At 33.7% G+C, this 18,736-nt stretch overlaps 1 protein-coding gene and 1 long non-coding RNA gene across 2 annotated transcripts in view; one reads left to right on the top strand and one right to left on the bottom strand.

Moving 5' to 3' along the window:
- Window positions 1-1,794: 1,794 nt before the first annotated feature.
- LOC126892963 (uncharacterized) lies at window positions 1,795-5,631 on the top strand. Its single transcript, XR_007701066.1, has 2 exons — window positions 1,795-2,555; window positions 4,998-5,631. It is a non-coding gene; the product is annotated as an uncharacterized LOC126892963 (long non-coding RNA).
- Window positions 5,632-15,396: 9,765 nt separating this feature from the next.
- Window positions 15,397-18,736, bottom strand: part of LOC114339514 (uncharacterized) — a 57,350-nt gene continuing 54,010 nt past the window's right edge. The window contains exon 2 of the mRNA XM_028290177.2: window positions 15,397-17,742. Within this exon, the coding sequence (XP_028145978.1) occupies window positions 17,568-17,742 (175 nt within the window). The 3' untranslated portion in view covers window positions 15,397-17,567. The remainder of the gene's footprint in view (window positions 17,743-18,736) is intronic.

Here is an 18,736-nt window from a genome sequence, read left to right as displayed (position 1 = left end):
TTATTTATGAGATAAGTGTTAAAAGTACAATTTTAAGGCACGCATGTGAAAGTTTGCAGAATGAGCGAAGCGAATTCTGCAATTCACATGAGTGCCTTAATAATGTATTTTTTAACACGTATATTATACAATATTTTTTCTACAAAAGTTATAAATTTATAAAATACAATATTTTTGTTAATTGCTGAAACCATGAATCCTATGACCCGTAAAAGGTAGAACTGGTTGTCTACACTCAAGGGGAATGTCTAAAAATTATTAGCGAAAATATTATACCGTTTTCTACGAACGTGTTAAAAATGCAATAATACAGTTTAAATTAAATTTTAAAAAACCTTTTAAATCACCTTTCTCAAATTGCGCAAGTTGTACTATTAATATTAATTTAATAAATGAAATATAAATATTTTGACGTTTCACAATTTGACAATTCACTTTTAACTGCAGTGCCTTAAAATTTTTAAAGCACTAGTGCTTTAAAGTAGCATTTTTAACGCTCCTATGGAGTGCTAAAAATTGCATTTTTAACACGGTTGTAGAAAAAAGTGCTTTAAAAACCTGCTTTGTAATCTCTGTTCTTAAGAATTTCAATATATTTCCTTTCAAAATTATAGTGATTAAATTTTCTGCGGAACACATTAAAGCGAACCTATAAACTCAGTTCTTTGTGCTTTTTTCAAATGTGCAAACGGGTTTTGAAAATTTCAATATACATACAGGATGTGGTTTCAAGGTCACAATGGATTTAAGTATAATTTTTTTAATCCGGACCTGGATTTTTCTTCTGATTAGTTGATTAGTAGTTCTATGGTTTGGGTTCCAAATAAGATATACTTACTTGTATCAAATATAAAAAAAATATATACAAGGTGGTTATAAAGTTATGAATTCAGACAAAAATGGGCAAAATCGATAAAAATACCCTGTAACTCGGTTATAAAAATCGGTGGGGCAATAATTGCAGAATATCTAGAACCGCCTCAGTGACCTCTATTCACCATTTAAGTATTTCTGTTTCTTAATGAAATACCCTGTATACTACTCCACCTATGCGGCCCGCAAGATGTGGCAATAGCTAGTATGTGGCCCAGGGAAAAAAGAGGTTGAGTATCGCTGGTTCAGAGGAATAATATCATAAGCATACTGAAAATATTAAATGGGCCTTTTGATTAAATGCTCTTTTCGTTTCAATTGGGTGATAAAGAACAAATGGTCAAAATTTGATTTTTTATTGTGAACCTCGGATTGTGTTCCTCTGCTTCAGAATTCTTGTATTTTTCCTTTAATTCTTCTTCAAATGTTTTCATAGACTGTACTTAGTGTATTGGGTGAAACTGATCAATTTTATTTATTAGGTACCTTTTTATGCATAATTGGTTGTCAGCACAATTTATACAATCCTGAACCATTTTTGTTAGATATCTTCATAAATTGCAATGGTCTTCGATGATAAAAATTTACTTAAAAATCGTTTAAACCAAGGAATAAAAAAAATAAACAAATATATAATATAAAGCATTTATGAAAATAAATATATCTTCATATTTACACAATATAAAAAGCGAGTATAAAAAATTATTTAACATTAAATACAAATTTCAAGTAACCTAACAGCGAAAAACACCATACAAAATTCTTTAAATGCCTTGAATAACCTTTGAAATAATTAATCAATAATTGAGTAAACCTTTTTGAATGTTTTGGATTATATGTACTATTGTGGATCAATCTATCAATCAAAGATAGAATAAAAATTTTAATTTTTTTTAATATAACGCGGGCACATAAATTTGATCCACCCTGTACATTGATTTATAACTATTTATTATAAGTAGTTTTTAAGAAGTGATTTATCGTTAGTAAGTTTTTTTCCCTGAAAAATAAAACATTAGGAAAGAAAGTGATATGAATAGACCATAATTGTTCAGAATATTTGGAGATTATAACGGTGTTTTGTTATGCATGCCACAGTAATTAGTTCTTAGGAAATTGAGGTAAAGAAAGTTTGGAATTTTAAATATGTTTGTTTAATGATAGGAATATTTAGATAATTATAATTTCCGAAAAGTCGTAAGTTTGGGTAGGAATATTTTTGAGAGAATGCCTGTTTGTTTTCAAATAAAAAAAAAGAAGGTGGGGAGATAAATGTTTCTGATTGGCTAGGCACTTTGGAATGGGGAAAGTTTTGTTTTGAATGTTGAGATAGTTTTGGAAAGAGGAAATCATTATGTGATTGGCATCGCTGAAGAGCAGTCAAGGTTTTCGTGGATAGTTAGATAGCAAGTACCAGTGGGTGTTTTGATAGTGGAGAATAGAGCTGAAAAGTGGAACGAGAGACAGATCAAATTGAGACGAAATACCTCTTTGATTCTGTATTATTGTGAGAAGAAGAGGAGAGAATTTTTGGAGTTTGTGTTTTGTTGGAGAATTGGTGCTGGTATGCTGATAGATTTGAAGCTTGAGAACGGAGAGGGCTTTGATGGGTAGCCTAACATAGTCAACGAGGGAGAGCTGTTTTGGGTCAAGAGAAGACATCAGAGTGAGTGAAGCAAAAGGTCAGTCAATTTATGTGAAAGATATTTTTATGTTCGGAAACTAAAATTTTGAGTAAAACATATGAATTAAGATTCCAATATTTCAAAAAGTAAACAGGAAGTATAGGTAATTTTGCGAATACCTAAATTTGTTTGTTTAGCTTGTTTTATCAAAGTCATCGGTAACAAACCGATAAATTGTTTTTTTTTAACTAGAATAAATTTAAGTGGTAAGAATTTCATTCGGACAGCTGTGTCCACAGGTTTTAAATTTAATCAATCATTTAATTTAATCATTTTAGAGTATTGATTTTGATAATAAAAGACAATTCTGTATGCTTATTTTATATTTCTATTTAATTCCTTTTCCTAATATTTTTTCCCGATTAGAACCAACTAAGAGATACTGAAACCAAGAGAGAAGATAAGTATAACATAAGATAATTTAGATATTTTTTTGTATTATAAAAAGGCACCCTGAGATTTTTACTTAAATTTTGTATGATTTGCGACAATTGGATAATTGATTAAATAATTAATTGGAGTAATCAAATAAAGATAAATTGATATTAAAGTGATAAAAAGTAGATCATAACAGTACATAAGTATAAACCAAATCTTACACAGGGAAGAATACTTGCCGCTCAATAGTAAGCATTTAATATGAAAATAGTATACGAAAAGGAATGTTCATATCTCGTCTAACTAGCCATTCTGTGACACATGTTTCGCTATTATTAGCTCATCAGACAGACTTTGCTTGAAAAACTAGGTAGAGATATTCCTTTCTTATAACGGTGGTTAATACACAAACATGCGGTCATTCACAGACTAGAACAATCTGGCCTATAAAGAAGTAACCTTTCGGTTTTTCCACATTTTGTGAATTTTATTTTATTACCGTGCAGGTCGTTTACTTGGCCAGGCGTTACCCAAATAAAATTTTAAAAAATTTGAAAAAGCGAACGTCAACACCAGTTCGCATGCAAATCTCAAATACAAAGTGAATTTGGTGGGCACGCCAGGTTTCCCCAACAAAACTCTACCTTATCGGCAGAGTCTACTAGAAGCGTGCGGTAAATTGAAGCTGTAATTATAAAAAAAGAAATATGTATGTCTTTGTACTCACTTTATAACGCTCAAAAAATTACGGGATCTGGAATTTCAATGCATATTTTTTTATAATTCTCATATCAAAGTTACGCGTGAAGTTAGTCGTATTGATGACAGTTGGGGAAACCTGGGCGACCCGAATTTGGTCCTGCTGTACTAGCTTGACATTATTATCTCCCTTTTCTTTAAGAGGACTCGATGGCGTCTAATAGATATTTATTAGAAAATAAATATTCCTTTTCGTATATATTTACACATTATTTTATACTTTGTTTAAAGTCGAAAGTTGCAACTATTTCTACTTGACTAGCGTTCTTAAATATTGTATAATAAATATCAAGCGCAAGCAAGTGCCCTTAAATAAAAGGGACAGATTAATAAATGCAAGCTAGTAGGTTGCTTCTATAGGGCTTTTCATTCACAGTCATTTGTTTCGAGCTTCTGCCATGTGTCACATAATATTAATATGTCTACGTCATACGTTATTGGCATAGGTATACCATGATACTATAAATAACAAGAAAGAGTCTTCCCGTAGCTCAAATTCGTCCGAGTTCGCGCATGATGACGTAACTGGAGACCGGAATTTGAATTTGAATTCTTGTTAAAGTTAAATGGGATTTGTATGCATTCTGTGATGAAATTATTCAATCAGTAAAATAATATTAAACGACTTTTTTGTGTTATTTGTTTATAAAAGACATGTCACTTTTACAAAGATAAAAAATATAAAATAGACTACCTTACAACCGCGAACGATTCAAACTAATCGGACTAAGTCGGACATTACGAACCATTACGAACTTGCCGGTCTCCAGCTACGTCACGATTCCCCTTCTCTTCAGGATGCGCAATATATTATCCCGTTATTTATAGTATCATGGCATATACCAATGATACAAATCAAAGACGTATGACGTAGATATATTAATATTATGTGACACATGACACAAGCTCGAAACAAATGACAATCGATGAAAAGCCCTATTCAGATTGAGCTAGTTTGTGAATGACAGTAAGCATTTAGTTACAATTATTAGGCAATATGCTGGGAGCTATTGTAAATACAGAATGTTTCAACAACTTCTGACAAGTCTCAACCAGTAGTCAACATTGGAGATATAAGATAATGTGACTATACCTATTTCAGATGTTGACAAAGGCAAAGGTGATCTCTTAAATATCATTGGAGTTATTCTTCAGACAAATAACGAAGGTTTTTACAAAATTAGCACCAAACATGAAGTGCTTCATAAACTATATAGAAGTTTTCATTTTTTCTTACTTAATAATTTATCTAACTTTTTGGAGTATTAATGTAGCTAATATATTTTTAATTTTTTTTTTCAGATCACTACTCGACATTTGCCATCAAAGTTTTTAGAAGTGGCAGATGTAAACCAAGGCTCTGAATCTGAAATATCGTTAAGGGTTGCAGTTACGAGACATTCAATTGGATCAGGAGAAGGTTATGTCAGATGCAGCTACAACAAAAACTGTTCCACAAACAGATGAAAGTGAAAGAAGGCTCTGCAATAATTTCTAAGTGAACTCCATGTAAAAAGCACGTAGCACTCCATGTAAAAATAAATAATGATCTTAAAATTGAGGTATTGGATGCTTCAGAAGTCAAACGGTGTAAGTCACATTCTCCCTAAAATGACTTATGAATACATATTATGATATATAATAATATTGTAATTTCCTTGTGTGTATTTATGAATATAATACTTATATTATGATAAATAAAAAGAGTTTATTTATTTTTAGTGACTCCTTATTTTTCAGCAACTACTTTCACAAACATCTTCTTATCTCATTTTAAACACTTATTGACTTACACCGATTGGCTTCTGAGGCATCGATTACTGCTTTTATATAATAACACTTATTATTTGTTATAATATGATTATTTGTATTACCAATTATGCGTTAGTTTTAACAATGAATCATTATCGTATTAATAAAAATGATTATTTACCAATTACAGAGTATTTTAATCAGTTTATCTACTTATTTTGGCTTTGTTGTTATACTATAATGTTTATACTATCAGGATCAACTAGTTTAGCCTAGCCGAAACTGGTTTATCCAACCGGGCTTCGGACGAATTAGTTTTATCTAGGCTATACCAATTTATAGAAAGAATTAGTTTAGCCTAACCAAAACTATTATAGTTTGTCCTGAAATCGGATTTGACCGGTGACATATTAGTCCAGGGTAATAAGGTTTTTTCCATGACACTTGAACAACCAGGGTACTGAAGCGTTTTTTCGACAGGTAATACCTATAAGAGCAAATTGTAACTATTTCCTGCGTAGGATCTGGCGGCCATTTTTATTTATAAACAATTAAGTGTCAAAAAATGGCATTTTTCACTTTTTTTTCAAATCCATGGAAAACAGGAAAACTTAAGGTTTTTTAGTACAAATATCTTCGAGATTATGGAAAAAGCTTTAAAATGACGTTTCACAAAGTTTGATATACTCATTTATTGTTAATATAATTGCGAAAAAAGGTCGGAATTGCAAAAAAAAATTATTTTCGCAATAACTGTTGTAAAAATTAGTGTACAGCTTTGAAATTTTTGTCAAATAAGGGCTCTTTAGTGTTTAATATTTGATAAAAATTTCAAAGCGATTCATTCAATTGTTTAAATTTTATTCAAATTGTTTATCCCAGAGAACATTTTTTTTGCAATAACATAAGTCAGAAGAAAATAACGTTAGAACCATTCCACAGGTGTCAAATGAAAGAGCATGAGCTATATTTTCAACTTTGTTTAAAAAAGTGAATAATAATTGCATTTATTAGTAATAAATAATTATGCAAAAGTATCGTAAATCTTTCCTTATAAACTTTTTATTTTGTTATATAAGAAATTATACATATTTATTACAATTTTTTATCAATTATGATATAGATAACATTACTTGGTAGTTGTGCACTTAAATCAGGGTAAAAAAGTTAATTTTTTTGGAAAAAGTTATTCAAAAATTTTATAAAGAAAAATTGACGATACTTTTGCATAATTATTTATTACTAATAAATGCATTTTTTATTCACTTTTTTAAACCATGTTGAAAATGTAGCTCATGCTCTTTCATTTGATACCTGTGAAATGGTTCTAAGGTTATTTTTTTCTGACTTATGTTATTGCAAAAAAATGCTCTCTGGGATAAACAATTTAAATAAAATTTAAACAATTAAATGAATCGCTTTGAAATTTTTATCACATATTAAGCACCAAAGAACCCTTATTTGACAAAAATTTAAAAGCTGTACACTAATTTTTACAACAGTTATTGAGAAAATATTTTTTTTGCAATTTTGAACTTTTCTCGCATTATATCAAAAATAAATGCGTGTATGAAACGTTGTAATACGTCATTTTAAAGCTTTCTCCATAATCTCGAAGATATTTGTACTAAAAAAATCATAAGCTTCACTGTTATCCGTTGATTTGAAAAAAAAGGGAAAATGCCATTTTTTGACAGTTAATTATTTATAAATAAAAAAGGCCGCCAGATCCTACGCAGGAAATAGTTATAATTTGTTCCTATAGGTATTACCTGTCGAAAAAACGCGCTTCAGTACCCTGGCTGCTGAAGTGTCACGAACAGGGTATATTTTTGTCTTATTACCCTGGCCTCTATCTACACGTTTGCAGTAGGTACATAGTATATGAAATTTAGGTAAACAGTTATAAAGCAATTTGCTTTGATGCACTTAAATCAAACAAGCTAGGATTGCTTTTATATTTCCATTTGCATTTGTCAATGAACTCTTCAGGGATATTTAACAGAACAATGTATGGTGTTTTTTAAGCATACACAGATATCCTTCTTGGTAAATTTGCATATAATAATCACAGATATAAAGTAACAATTACCTACCTAAATGATTGCGGTGAATAAATTTTTTATAACATTAACATTGTTAAATGTATTTAAATATAAAAATATGAGATATAGTCTAGGAGCCGAGACTGTTTTGTGACCGATCAAAGTAAATGGCATAAAGGCTGATTTATGTTAAAACGGCCGTGTCCCAAACGGTTGTCTTTCGGGACACGTTGAAAAACCGTGTGATATGAAAGACATTGGGTAGTTCATAGTACAAAGGGACGGGGCGACAACGGGTGCTCGGGTCCACTGGTCTACGAGTCAACGGGTCTACCAGTCGTAATCGCCCCGTGGGGGACGACACAGCCTGTATCGTACACGTCCCGTGCTAACATAAATCATCCTTAAGACTACATTATGAATCTCCATGAACTTTTTTATCGGCCACGAAACAGCCCTGGCCCCTGGACTAATAGTTAATGTTTTGTATTGAGCAGTAAGTATCTACAACTTTTCCATCAACTTGCTAAAACAATAATTATTCGAATATGTAGTTCCTTGGCATTTATTAATGACTATAAAAAGAGAAAAGTTGTAGAAACTCATCAATTCAGTGATGAACAGGATCTTTTCTTGATGAAAATAATAATTGATTTTATATAAAACTCTGAAAACTACTATTTTTTACTTTTACTGAATTCTTTATTTTGCTAGTGTCATCTTATTTATTTAAACGATCTTTTTTAACATCCTTATTTTTATTGATGTTTCGGTCAAACTCTTTTTAAACGCATTTATTTTTTTTGAATTCTGAAAAAACCAATAAATATTTTTGAAAAATTTAAACGCATAATGAAATATTACAGTTTTCTCGATGGTCCAAAGTCCCTGAGAACTCCTATAATGTTTATTTTAATAAGTCACAGTGGTGGAAAAAAGAGAAAATTTAGTGTGATTTTTAATTTCAAATATATCATTCAAAAGAAACTTTTTGTTTATTCTAAGGGACTGTCAGCACTCGGTAATAGTCTAATCTTTCATTCTGCGTTTAAATTTTTCAAAAATACTTATTAGTTTTCTCAGAATTCGAAAAAAATAAATGCGTTTAAAAAGAGTTCGACCGAAATTTTGGGCCTGCGATCTCAAAAAGGATTAAAGTATTATACATTTTTAAAATCAGTATTTTAAAATCTGTTAAATGAGGTGCCACATGATGTACTTTACCATTTAAAAAAATCAAAGTTATGCCTGTCGCCTGAAGAGGGATCGCGTAAAGTTCGAAACGTTGATGCTATAATATACTATGGTTAGTTTAAAAATCGACCTGTCCGAGCGTTTTGCTTATATTCTTAAAATAAACAAGTTAACAGGTGGGGCAACACTTATTCCACCGCACTGTATAAAGCAGATGTGTTTCAAATAACAACTTAAAAAGTTCAAAAAGATTTTCTCGATATTGAGACTGTTGTCAGTGAGTAAACCAGTAAATTTTAGTAGAAAATTGTAGTTATCAGTGTCTTAATAAATTTAGTTAAAGTTAATAAAATTGTTCGATGAGCATACAAAACTAATGTTTGCGAATTTTAAAATGAATAGCATTGAATTTGAATGCGCTACCACCTATATTGAAAAATGCCTAGTGTAATAATAAATAAACTAAATTGTATAATACAATATTTACATCATTGCTTACAATACTGATGCTTATCTAAAGTCTTTCAAATATCCACACAAATTGCAAGTCTTAAGGCCAATTTTTTACATATGAATGTTTTTTGCATTTCGAGTAATAAGTAAGGCTTACCATTTGTTAAAAAATGTATGAAGTATGTGGTGTTTACTACCAACAATGATTGTAATTATCTGATTTAATGTAGGGAGTTTAAAACTGTAGTAATAAAGTAGTACCTTTCTCCCAGACCGACCATATCCTCAAAAGACATCCTACAATGACTCCACACTCTTTCGCTCTTTCGTTTGATTTCCTCTACAAAATGAAAAAGTATTGACAAATTACCATATTTTAAACTAAATTTCTTTCGATAGCCTTACTTATTAAAGTCTATTTGTTTACAAATGACAGCTCATTACAAATGCAAATCTTCAAATAGAGGTTAAGGGTTACCGTCAAGGCCATAAACCATAGCCTTACAGATGTAGTTGAAACCAATAAGGTTTTTTTTTTAATTACACAATTATCTGTACCGGGTGTCCCAATAAGAATGGCTCTCGGCCATATCTCAGGAACCGTTTATATTACAGCTTTGGGAAAAAAAAATTAAAACAAAAGTTGCCCCGAGAAAAGCCTGGAAATTATTTTCATAATTGTAAGTCCACCGCTAGAGGGCGTAATTGAATATCAAAAATTAAAAAATCGAAATTTTACAAAATTTGCCTAATGAAAGGACACTGGAAATCCAATCATCGTATTCTTAATACAATTCTATGCATATTTTATTTCACAAGTTTAAGTCTACCTGTGCAAATAGGAGGTGGGGGTGAGTGGGAACCTTGTTATGAAAAAATCGCTGTAAGTCCGGTTCTGCTTAATCGATTTTTACAAACTTGGTCTTGTTGAAAACAGCTCTTTATCGTCAATGTAATAGTTATAATTTGGAAACAGCCTATTACGTAATGTGCCGGCTAGAAGGCGCTATTTATTTTTTTTTAGAAATCTAGTTTTCTTTGGAAAATATTAAATAAAAGTATGTATTTTTCCTGTATTACAAAATTAGACCAAATTAGCAACAGAATACCGAAAACCGCATGTCGATACCTTTTTTCTATCTCGAGATATCTTAAGAAACGTGTAAATTTTAAACATAAGTGTTGCTGTCATATAAGTGGAAATATATAGAAGCACGTAGTGTGCTATGGAAAAAAACAAAGGAACATTATCCAGATGTCACCGTATATAATGAATCAAAACAACAATAAGACAAATAACACTATAAAATATAACAAAAAAAGAGTGTGTGTACTTTGTACGCGAGTAAGAAGTTATACTTCTATTATTATGATTTTAGCGAAATAAATATATTTTAAACAGTTTAATTTTATTTTTATTTAAATATTACACTAATTTTAATACTTAAAATAATACCAAAAAATAGCGTTAATATGTAAATTTTTATGAATTGTTGCCTCCGCGCATTTGCTTTTCTCTCGATGAATCGTAGAAAATGTAAAAACGTCAGATTTTCTACACAAATTTTTAATTTTTATTTCATTATATTTTAATATCAATTATCCTATTCCCAACTAAGATAAATACATACCTGTTATTGTCACCGGTAAACTAAGTTAGGAAGTCAAAATGGAAACAAGTAGTGTGCTATGGAAAAAAATAGAACTATTAGAAGTATTAACTTCAAAAAGTCATCATGTTTCAAATTATGTGTCAAATCAGTAAAACATAAAAATTTGTTCATCGATGGTTTGTTGCGGTTTGTTTCTATTAAATTTTATATAAAATTTATACAGAGTGAAATTCAAGATGATTCTTACAAACCAAGAAGCATTTGACATGATAGCCACATTCTTTGAATGCATAAGAAATGCAACTGTTGTGGCTAGAATATATGCAATGATATATCCCCAAAGACGTCACCCCAGTAGTAGAGTTTTTCATATTTTGTTTTGATTTATTATATACGGTGACATCTGGAAAATGTTTCTTTGTTTTTTTCCATAGAACACTACTTGCTTCTATATATTTCTACTTATATGACCGCAACAGTTTTGTTTAAAATTTACACGTTTCTTAAGATATCTCGAGATAGAAAAAAAGGTATAGACATGCGGTTTTCGGTATTCTGTTGCTAATTTGGTATAATTTTGTAATACAGGGAAAAAAATACATATATATATATATCGGTTTTAAAACGTTCTCCTACGTCTTCCGATGCCTAGTCGCCATTCACTTCGGTCCATCCAAAGGTCTTCATCCAATTCTCTTTCTCTCATTTCTCGATTTATGCCTTCTCTCCAACTCAGGCGGGGTCTTCCTCTTTTTCGTCTACCATGAGGGGTCCACGTTAGGATTTGTTTCGGGAGTCGTTCTTCGGACATTCTTTGTACGTGTCCATACCATCTAAGCTGTTTGGTACTAATGTCATCTACTATTGTGTGTTTCACATTCATTATTTCCCTAATTCTGTTGTTGGTTACCCTTTCTAATCTTGATTTTCCTGCTGAGCGCCTCCAGAAATCCATTTCTGTTGCTTCAAGTTTTCTCTTGTATCTTTCTTTTATTTGCCATACTTCACTGCTGTAAGTGATTATACTCTTAACAATTGTATTGTATATTCTATGTTTGTTGTTGTTTGATATTGACTGGTCCCAGAGGATGCTATTGAGAAGGGTAATTGCTTTTCTTCCCTGGTTGTTTCTTTCTTCTATCGTCCGGTCTACGCTTCCTTCTTGTGTGATGGTCATACCAAGGTATTTATATGCGTCGCAATGTTTAATAATTTCGCCATTCCCCAGTGTAAGGTCCTGCTGTGTCCCACCGATACACATATATTCGGTCTTCTTTATGTTTATTTCCAAACCACCTTTTTTGTACTCCTCTATTAATTTCCTTGTCATATATTCTATATCATCGTAGTCTTGCGCTAGTACAAGTTGGTCGTCTGCAAATGACAAAGTGTATATTGTATTGTTGCTGATCGGTAATCCCATGTTTTTGCATTTGCGTTTCCAAAGTTTTAGAGTTTGTTCGAGGTAGATCTTAAATAATGTCGGTGAAAGGCAGCACCCTTGTTTTAGGCCTTTGCTAATTTGGAATCCTCTCGATAGCCTGCTTCCAACTTTCACCCTTGATGCAGTTTTGGTATACAATTGTTTCGTCGCTGTTATTAAATTTGCGCTTATATTGGTTTTCTCTAATGCTTCCCATAGTTTGTTTTGTGGGATGCTATCATACGCTTTTCTTAAGTCCACATATAACAGATGCACCTCCTGGTTGACGGCCAGTTTCTTCTCAATAATCTGTGTAATACAAAACAGATGGTCAACTGTTGATCTCCCTGCCCTGAATCCTGCCTGTTCTTCAGCTTCTATATCTTTATATTCGTTTTCGATTTTATTTTTAATCAGTTTTCCGTATATTCGGCTGATCGAGTTCGTTACAGCGATGCCTCTGTAGTTGTCACATTGATCCCGTCTGCCTTTTTTATGTATGGTGGATATCCATGATGTCTTCCATTCTTCTGGGATTTCCGCTCCGTTGATGCAAAAAAAAAAAAAAAAAAAAAAAAAATACATACTTGTATTTAATATTTTGCAAAGAAAACTAGATTTCTAAATAGAAAATAAATAGCGCCTCCTAGCCGGCATATTACGTAATAAGTTGTTTCCAAATTATAACTATTACATTGACGAAAAAGAGCTGTTTTCAACAAGACTAAGTTTGCAAAAATCTTTTAAGCAGAACTGGACTTACAGCGATTTTTTCATAACAAGGTTCCCACTCACCCCCACCTCTTATTTGCACAGGTAGACTTAAACTTGTGAAATAAGATATGCGCAGAATTTTATGAAGAATACGATAATCGGATTTCCAGTGCCCTTTCATTAGGCAAATTTTGTAAAATTTCGATTTTTTAATTTTTGATATTCAATTACGCCCTCTAGCGGTAGACTTACAATTATGAAAATAATTTCCAGGCTTTTCTCGAGGCAACTTTTGTTACAAAAATTTTTTCCCAAAGCTGTACTATAAACGGTTTCTGAGATATGGCCGAGCGCCATTCTTATTGGGATACCCGGTATTTTCTTTCCGTTCTTTCATTTTTTCACGAAGCAACTTCTCTCTTTCATTAGTAGTGTTATTTTTCGATTTATAAGGCATATTTATAGGTACTATTACATTTATAGAATAGTTTGTCAAATTTGGGGTACCTTCCTATCTGTCAACTGAGTAAGGCAAAGTTGTGACGAATTTGATACCCTTCAAGTTATCAGTCAGCAGTTCAGTCCATGCGTTAAAATGGCATCATCGTTTCAATGTGTTGCTGGTAAACTTAAAAACGGCGCACATTCTCTGAGAGAAAAGACTATTGTGTTAAATGTTCATGACAACCTTGGTTGAAGATTGGGAGAACCTTTAACAATGATTGATAATGTAGTAACTATGTGCTCCGATATAAATGAGTAAGGTGTTAGTGAAAGAACCATTTACAGATTTTTAAGTGAAAGAAAAAAGAATACATTACTGAGCCGAAAAGCCACGAAGGAAAAAAATCAATGGAAATTGATGACTTTCATAGAAACGTTCTTCGAAGAAAAGTTCATTGGTTCCATTTAAACAACAAGGTTTCTACATTAGATACAATATTAAAGGCAATAAGATATAACAATTTTTCTAAGTTTGGCCCAGATAATTTATGGAAATTACTTAAAGAAATCAGTTTTTTCTGTTAAAATTAAAGAAACAACCTATATTGAACGATACAGAAGAAATTGTAAGAGATTTAGATTAGAATGAAAATGAATTTTTTATTTAGATGAAACCTGGCTGAACGAAAATCATAACGTTTCAAAGGTATGGGTAAATTACCGTTTCAAAAATTATTACACGTTCTCGACAAGCCTTAATAGAAATAAGGCTTTAATAGGATACGCTAGTGGCTTAAATGCTCCTTCGGAAAAGGGCCGAAGATCAATAATAACGCACATTGGTAGAGAATATGGTTTTGTGGAGAACGGTTTATTTGAGTTCGTTTCAAAATCAACTAAAGATTACCACGAAGAAATGAACTCAGATGTTTTGGAGATTTACTTTTCTCAGGTATTGAATTTTCTACCAAATAATGCTGTCGTTGTTTTCGTTAACACCAGTTATCACTCAAAATTAGTGGAAAAGTTACCGACGGTCTCATGGAAAAAAGTAGATATAATTTACTGGCTCCAACGCAAAACAATACTTCATGGTCAGACTATGCTTTAAACGGAATTATTACGAATTGCAAGCCAAAGTAAATCGTATTATAAAAAATATCTCATTGATGAAATAGCAAAAACAAATGGAATAACGGTATAGCCCCGTCTCCACTGGAAATATCGAGGCCGGCTCGCGAGGCAAGCCGAGCCATTAGTTCCCTCAAACAATTCAAGATGGACAATCATGTTGTTGCAGCAGCTGTCTTGCTATCAATTTATTGTTTAAATAAAAGGAAACAGACATAAAAAAGACTTTATGACCGCCGCAAAAAATACGGAAGTAAATTACTAAAGGACATTTGTTCTGATAATTCTGTGCATAATTTTACAATCTGAGAATTTGAAAATCTGTGTTCATTATTATCTGAGGAAATTAGAAAGCGCAACACGAATTATAGAGAAGCCATTACTGTAACAGAACGAGGTACAGAATGGACTTCAAATGTAGGGCTTAACATCAGTCCTCTAAAGTCCAAAATCATGAAATTTACTAAAAGAAGGAATTCAGAGGAATTGGGTCCTCTAAGTCTAAATGGTATACATTTAAATCTGGTGAGTGAAGTAAAGTATCTCGGGATAATATTAGACTCAAGACTTACTTGGAATCAGCAGATAGAAAGAATAACGAAGAGAGCGGTATCTACGTTAATGGTAGCCAGACGTACTCATGGAAAAATGTGGGGTTTGAGACCAGACATGGTATATTGGACTTATAACATGGTAGTAAAACCCACAATTACATATGCATCAGTGGTATGGTGGCCAAAAGTGCAGCAAAAAAGTGCCATCATCAAATTAAGCAAGGTGCAAAGACTTGCTTGTCTCGGGATCACGGGGGCTATGAGGGGCACACCTACGGCAGCTATGGAGGCACTACTGGATCTCCCTCCTTTACATATAACAATAAGAGGTGAGGCGAGAATGGGCTATTATAGACTGCGAGAAAACCTGAGCAACGTACCAGTTAAATCAGGACATAGTAAAATAACGAATGAAATTAATGATGCCGAATGGATGATGATTTCTGACCATATGACATCAAGATATATGCCTGAAGTACCTTTTCAAGTGGACATTTGCCCACGAGACGAATGGGACAGAGGAAACTCTCGACCCAGACTGCAGGGTTGCACCTGGTATACGGACGGGTCTAAAACTGCAGACGGTTCGGGCGCAGGAATATTCTATAGTGGTGTAAATTTCAACATTTCTATTCCACTGGGAGAATGTACCTCCGTATTTCAGACAGAGATTTTTGCAATCTTGCAGTGTGCAAGAGAAAACAACCTGAGGGCATTCGAACTGCAGCGGGTTAACATATGCACAGATAGCCAAGCAGCCATTGGGGCTCTTATAAGCCCTAAGGTGAACTCTAGGCTGGTGTGGGAATGTCGACAAGAACTTGATAGACTGGCACAACATAACAGTGTTATACTGGTATGGGTTCCAGGTCATCGGGGCATATACGGCAATGAAAGAGCTGATGCACTTGCCAAGAGAGCATCAGCTACAAAATACCTGGGTCCAGAGCCGGCCGTGCGAGTGCCAAAAAGCACCGTCCGCGAACGAAAAAAAGCCTGGATCCGAAGCCAACACAACTCACACTGGGAGAGTGTACCCGGTCAAACACATGGCAAGATGTATATCGGACGGACATGTGCTAGTAGAGCTGAGTTACTGCTGAAAACAAGCAGGAATCAGCTCAGAGTCATAACAGGTTTCCTCACTGGACATGCGCCAGTTAAGGGTCACCTGCATACAATGGGGCTGTTTCATGGAGACTTGAGCTGCAGACTCTGTAACAGAGAACCTGAAACAGTCAACCATATTTTGCATGACTGTGAGGCATTGGATCGGAGGCGGCAAACACTTTTCGGAGACATCGAAATGACTCCAAAATTATATGGCACCCACCCACTAGACCTGTACAAGCTGGTACAGGGTTCCAGAATTCTGGAATGGGTTTCATAAACAATGGAAGATGTACAATAAGCCAAGTGGCTGCAGTACAACCGGTTCACAACAGACGGCTTCCAGGAAAAAAAAAAAAAAAACAGAACGAGTTCTAAGTACTCTAAGATTTCTAGCAACCGGAGATTCTTACAACAGCTTGCAATACTTCTCTCTGCTTTTCTCCTCTCCGATATGAACCTAGCAAGGATTCTATTTTCTTCTTCAAATCACCAACATGACACTTCATTTACACCGCAATTGGCCTCCAAACATCTTCCCGCTGACTTTTATTAAATATTTGTAATACTTGGGAGCCCATAGCAATGTGTGTGAACCATATAATTTAATTAAGGTAATCGAATCTTCTTGAGTATTCATGTTCACGATCAAATCAGCAAAACCAATTCTTATGCCTCGCAATCAAGCAATACACTTCCGTCCACACTGAACGTCAACGCATTTACTGAGGCTAACTGAAACCCTTGATTGAGGTATAATATCTCAATCAACGCTGAAACTGAGGCGGCTTTGAGCACGAGCATGCGGCCGGTGGAGACGTGGCTTATTATGTTCGCTACCTTACCATTGTGAACTAAATCCAATAGAGTTAATATGGGCTCAAGTAAAAGGAGAAGTGGCCAAACAAAATACAACTTTTAAATTGAAGGATGTCGAACAACTTTTTGATTCTCCATCACTGACCCATGATTTTCATACCTGTTGGGTATACAGTCCATATTGTTATTTCCATGAGAACGGGGACTCTTTGAAAAATAATATCTAAAACTACATTAAACTGCATTTTTACCTGCTGTTTGCAGATTAATGAAGATTTGCATTTGTAATGAGCTGCCAGTTAATAACAAATAGAGTATATGAACGATTAAAGTTTAGATCGAACTAAAGACTGATGTTTGAATTACTTGTAGACCTTAAGGTGTAATTTGAATACCTTTTAATCCATTTTCTCATCTCGCCTCGATTGCATCGTCAGGAAATCGAAGACTTTCACACGGCGCGGCGTTTACCCAAACACCTTAATCTATTTTTACTTTTGACGTGAAAAATTTCTCTTTTCACGTATTCCGTCGGTTCGTTCAGTACCTGCTTAAAACGCATTTAATCCCCGTCTAATACTGTGTTTTTTATAATATTATAGTTCGAGTCGTTCGGGTATTTATAGAAAGCATTCCTGCGTCGCCCTGATGTACTGGCAGGAACAGGCGGTGTGGTTGTATATCGTCGTTTCCCTCCGCAGGCCGCTCGATGTAGTGAAATTTATCCTATGTTTTGTCGAACTGGTGTTGGTGCATTCCTCGTGGGCCCTCACGCAGCAGCCGCTGTTTTCGCACCTGAAAAAGATAAAGACACCTTCAGAATACCGACATTTATGCGTAGAATAGAATAGTAATGAAAACAACAGTTTATGCTTTCTTTCAATTCTGAGGCGATGCACAATCTCCAGACAGCTGTTTCTGTTTTATGGCGTCCTCAGTGGAGCTGCGTGCACACCTCTGAAGCAAAACGAAACCAAACTGTCTATTTATGTGAAATTTTAAAAATAGTTTAAAATCCACTTTTGTGGATTAAAATCCACTCATAATGGATTTTGTGGACTAAAATCCACTTATAAATTGTGAAAGGCAGAGATTAAGGATGTACCAGAAAGAAGATCCAAGAAGAAAAGTTTTCAGATTTAAATAATTATTTACAATTTTTATTTTTATTTTAATGGTGAATTTTTTATCTGAGACTTTTCAACAAACAACAGCACTACGGCCAACATACCAACACCAAGGGGAATCAGGCAGGAAGACAGCCTCAGCCCATTTCTGTTCAATATGCTAATGGATGAAATAATAAAAGATGTGGTATCGCTACAACTAGGATATAGACTCGGTCACAGTAGAATCAGTATAGTGTGCTATGCGGATGATGCAGCCCTGATCGCAGAGGATGAGGATAACCTACAAAGACAACTTTAACGATTTTACCAAGCACGTCGACGACTCAACATAAACATATCTACGCAAAAAACAAAATACATTACCATTGCGAAATATCCAATTAGATGCAAGCTCGTGATGGAGGGGAAACCCATAGAACAGCTAAACCAGTTCAAATATCTAGGTGTAGATTTAACAAGTTATCATGACCCAGCCAGAGACCTAAGAGGACAAATAAACAAGGCCGCAATCCAGGGCCGTAACTACGATGTTGGGGGCCCCGGGGCAAATGTAATCTGGGGCCCCTACCCCCAGCGCAAGGGGGGTCCGGAAAATGGTTGATATTTAACCCCTTGAAAACGTATTTTTCCTCCTATGTGAACACCACACTCTCTTCTTT

The sequence above is a fragment of the Diabrotica virgifera genome, chromosome 9 (assembly GCF_917563875.1).
Source record: "Diabrotica virgifera virgifera chromosome 9, PGI_DIABVI_V3a".
NCBI lineage: Eukaryota > Metazoa > Arthropoda > Insecta > Coleoptera > Chrysomelidae > Diabrotica > Diabrotica virgifera.
This window is presented reverse-complemented; position numbering and strand designations above follow the sequence as displayed.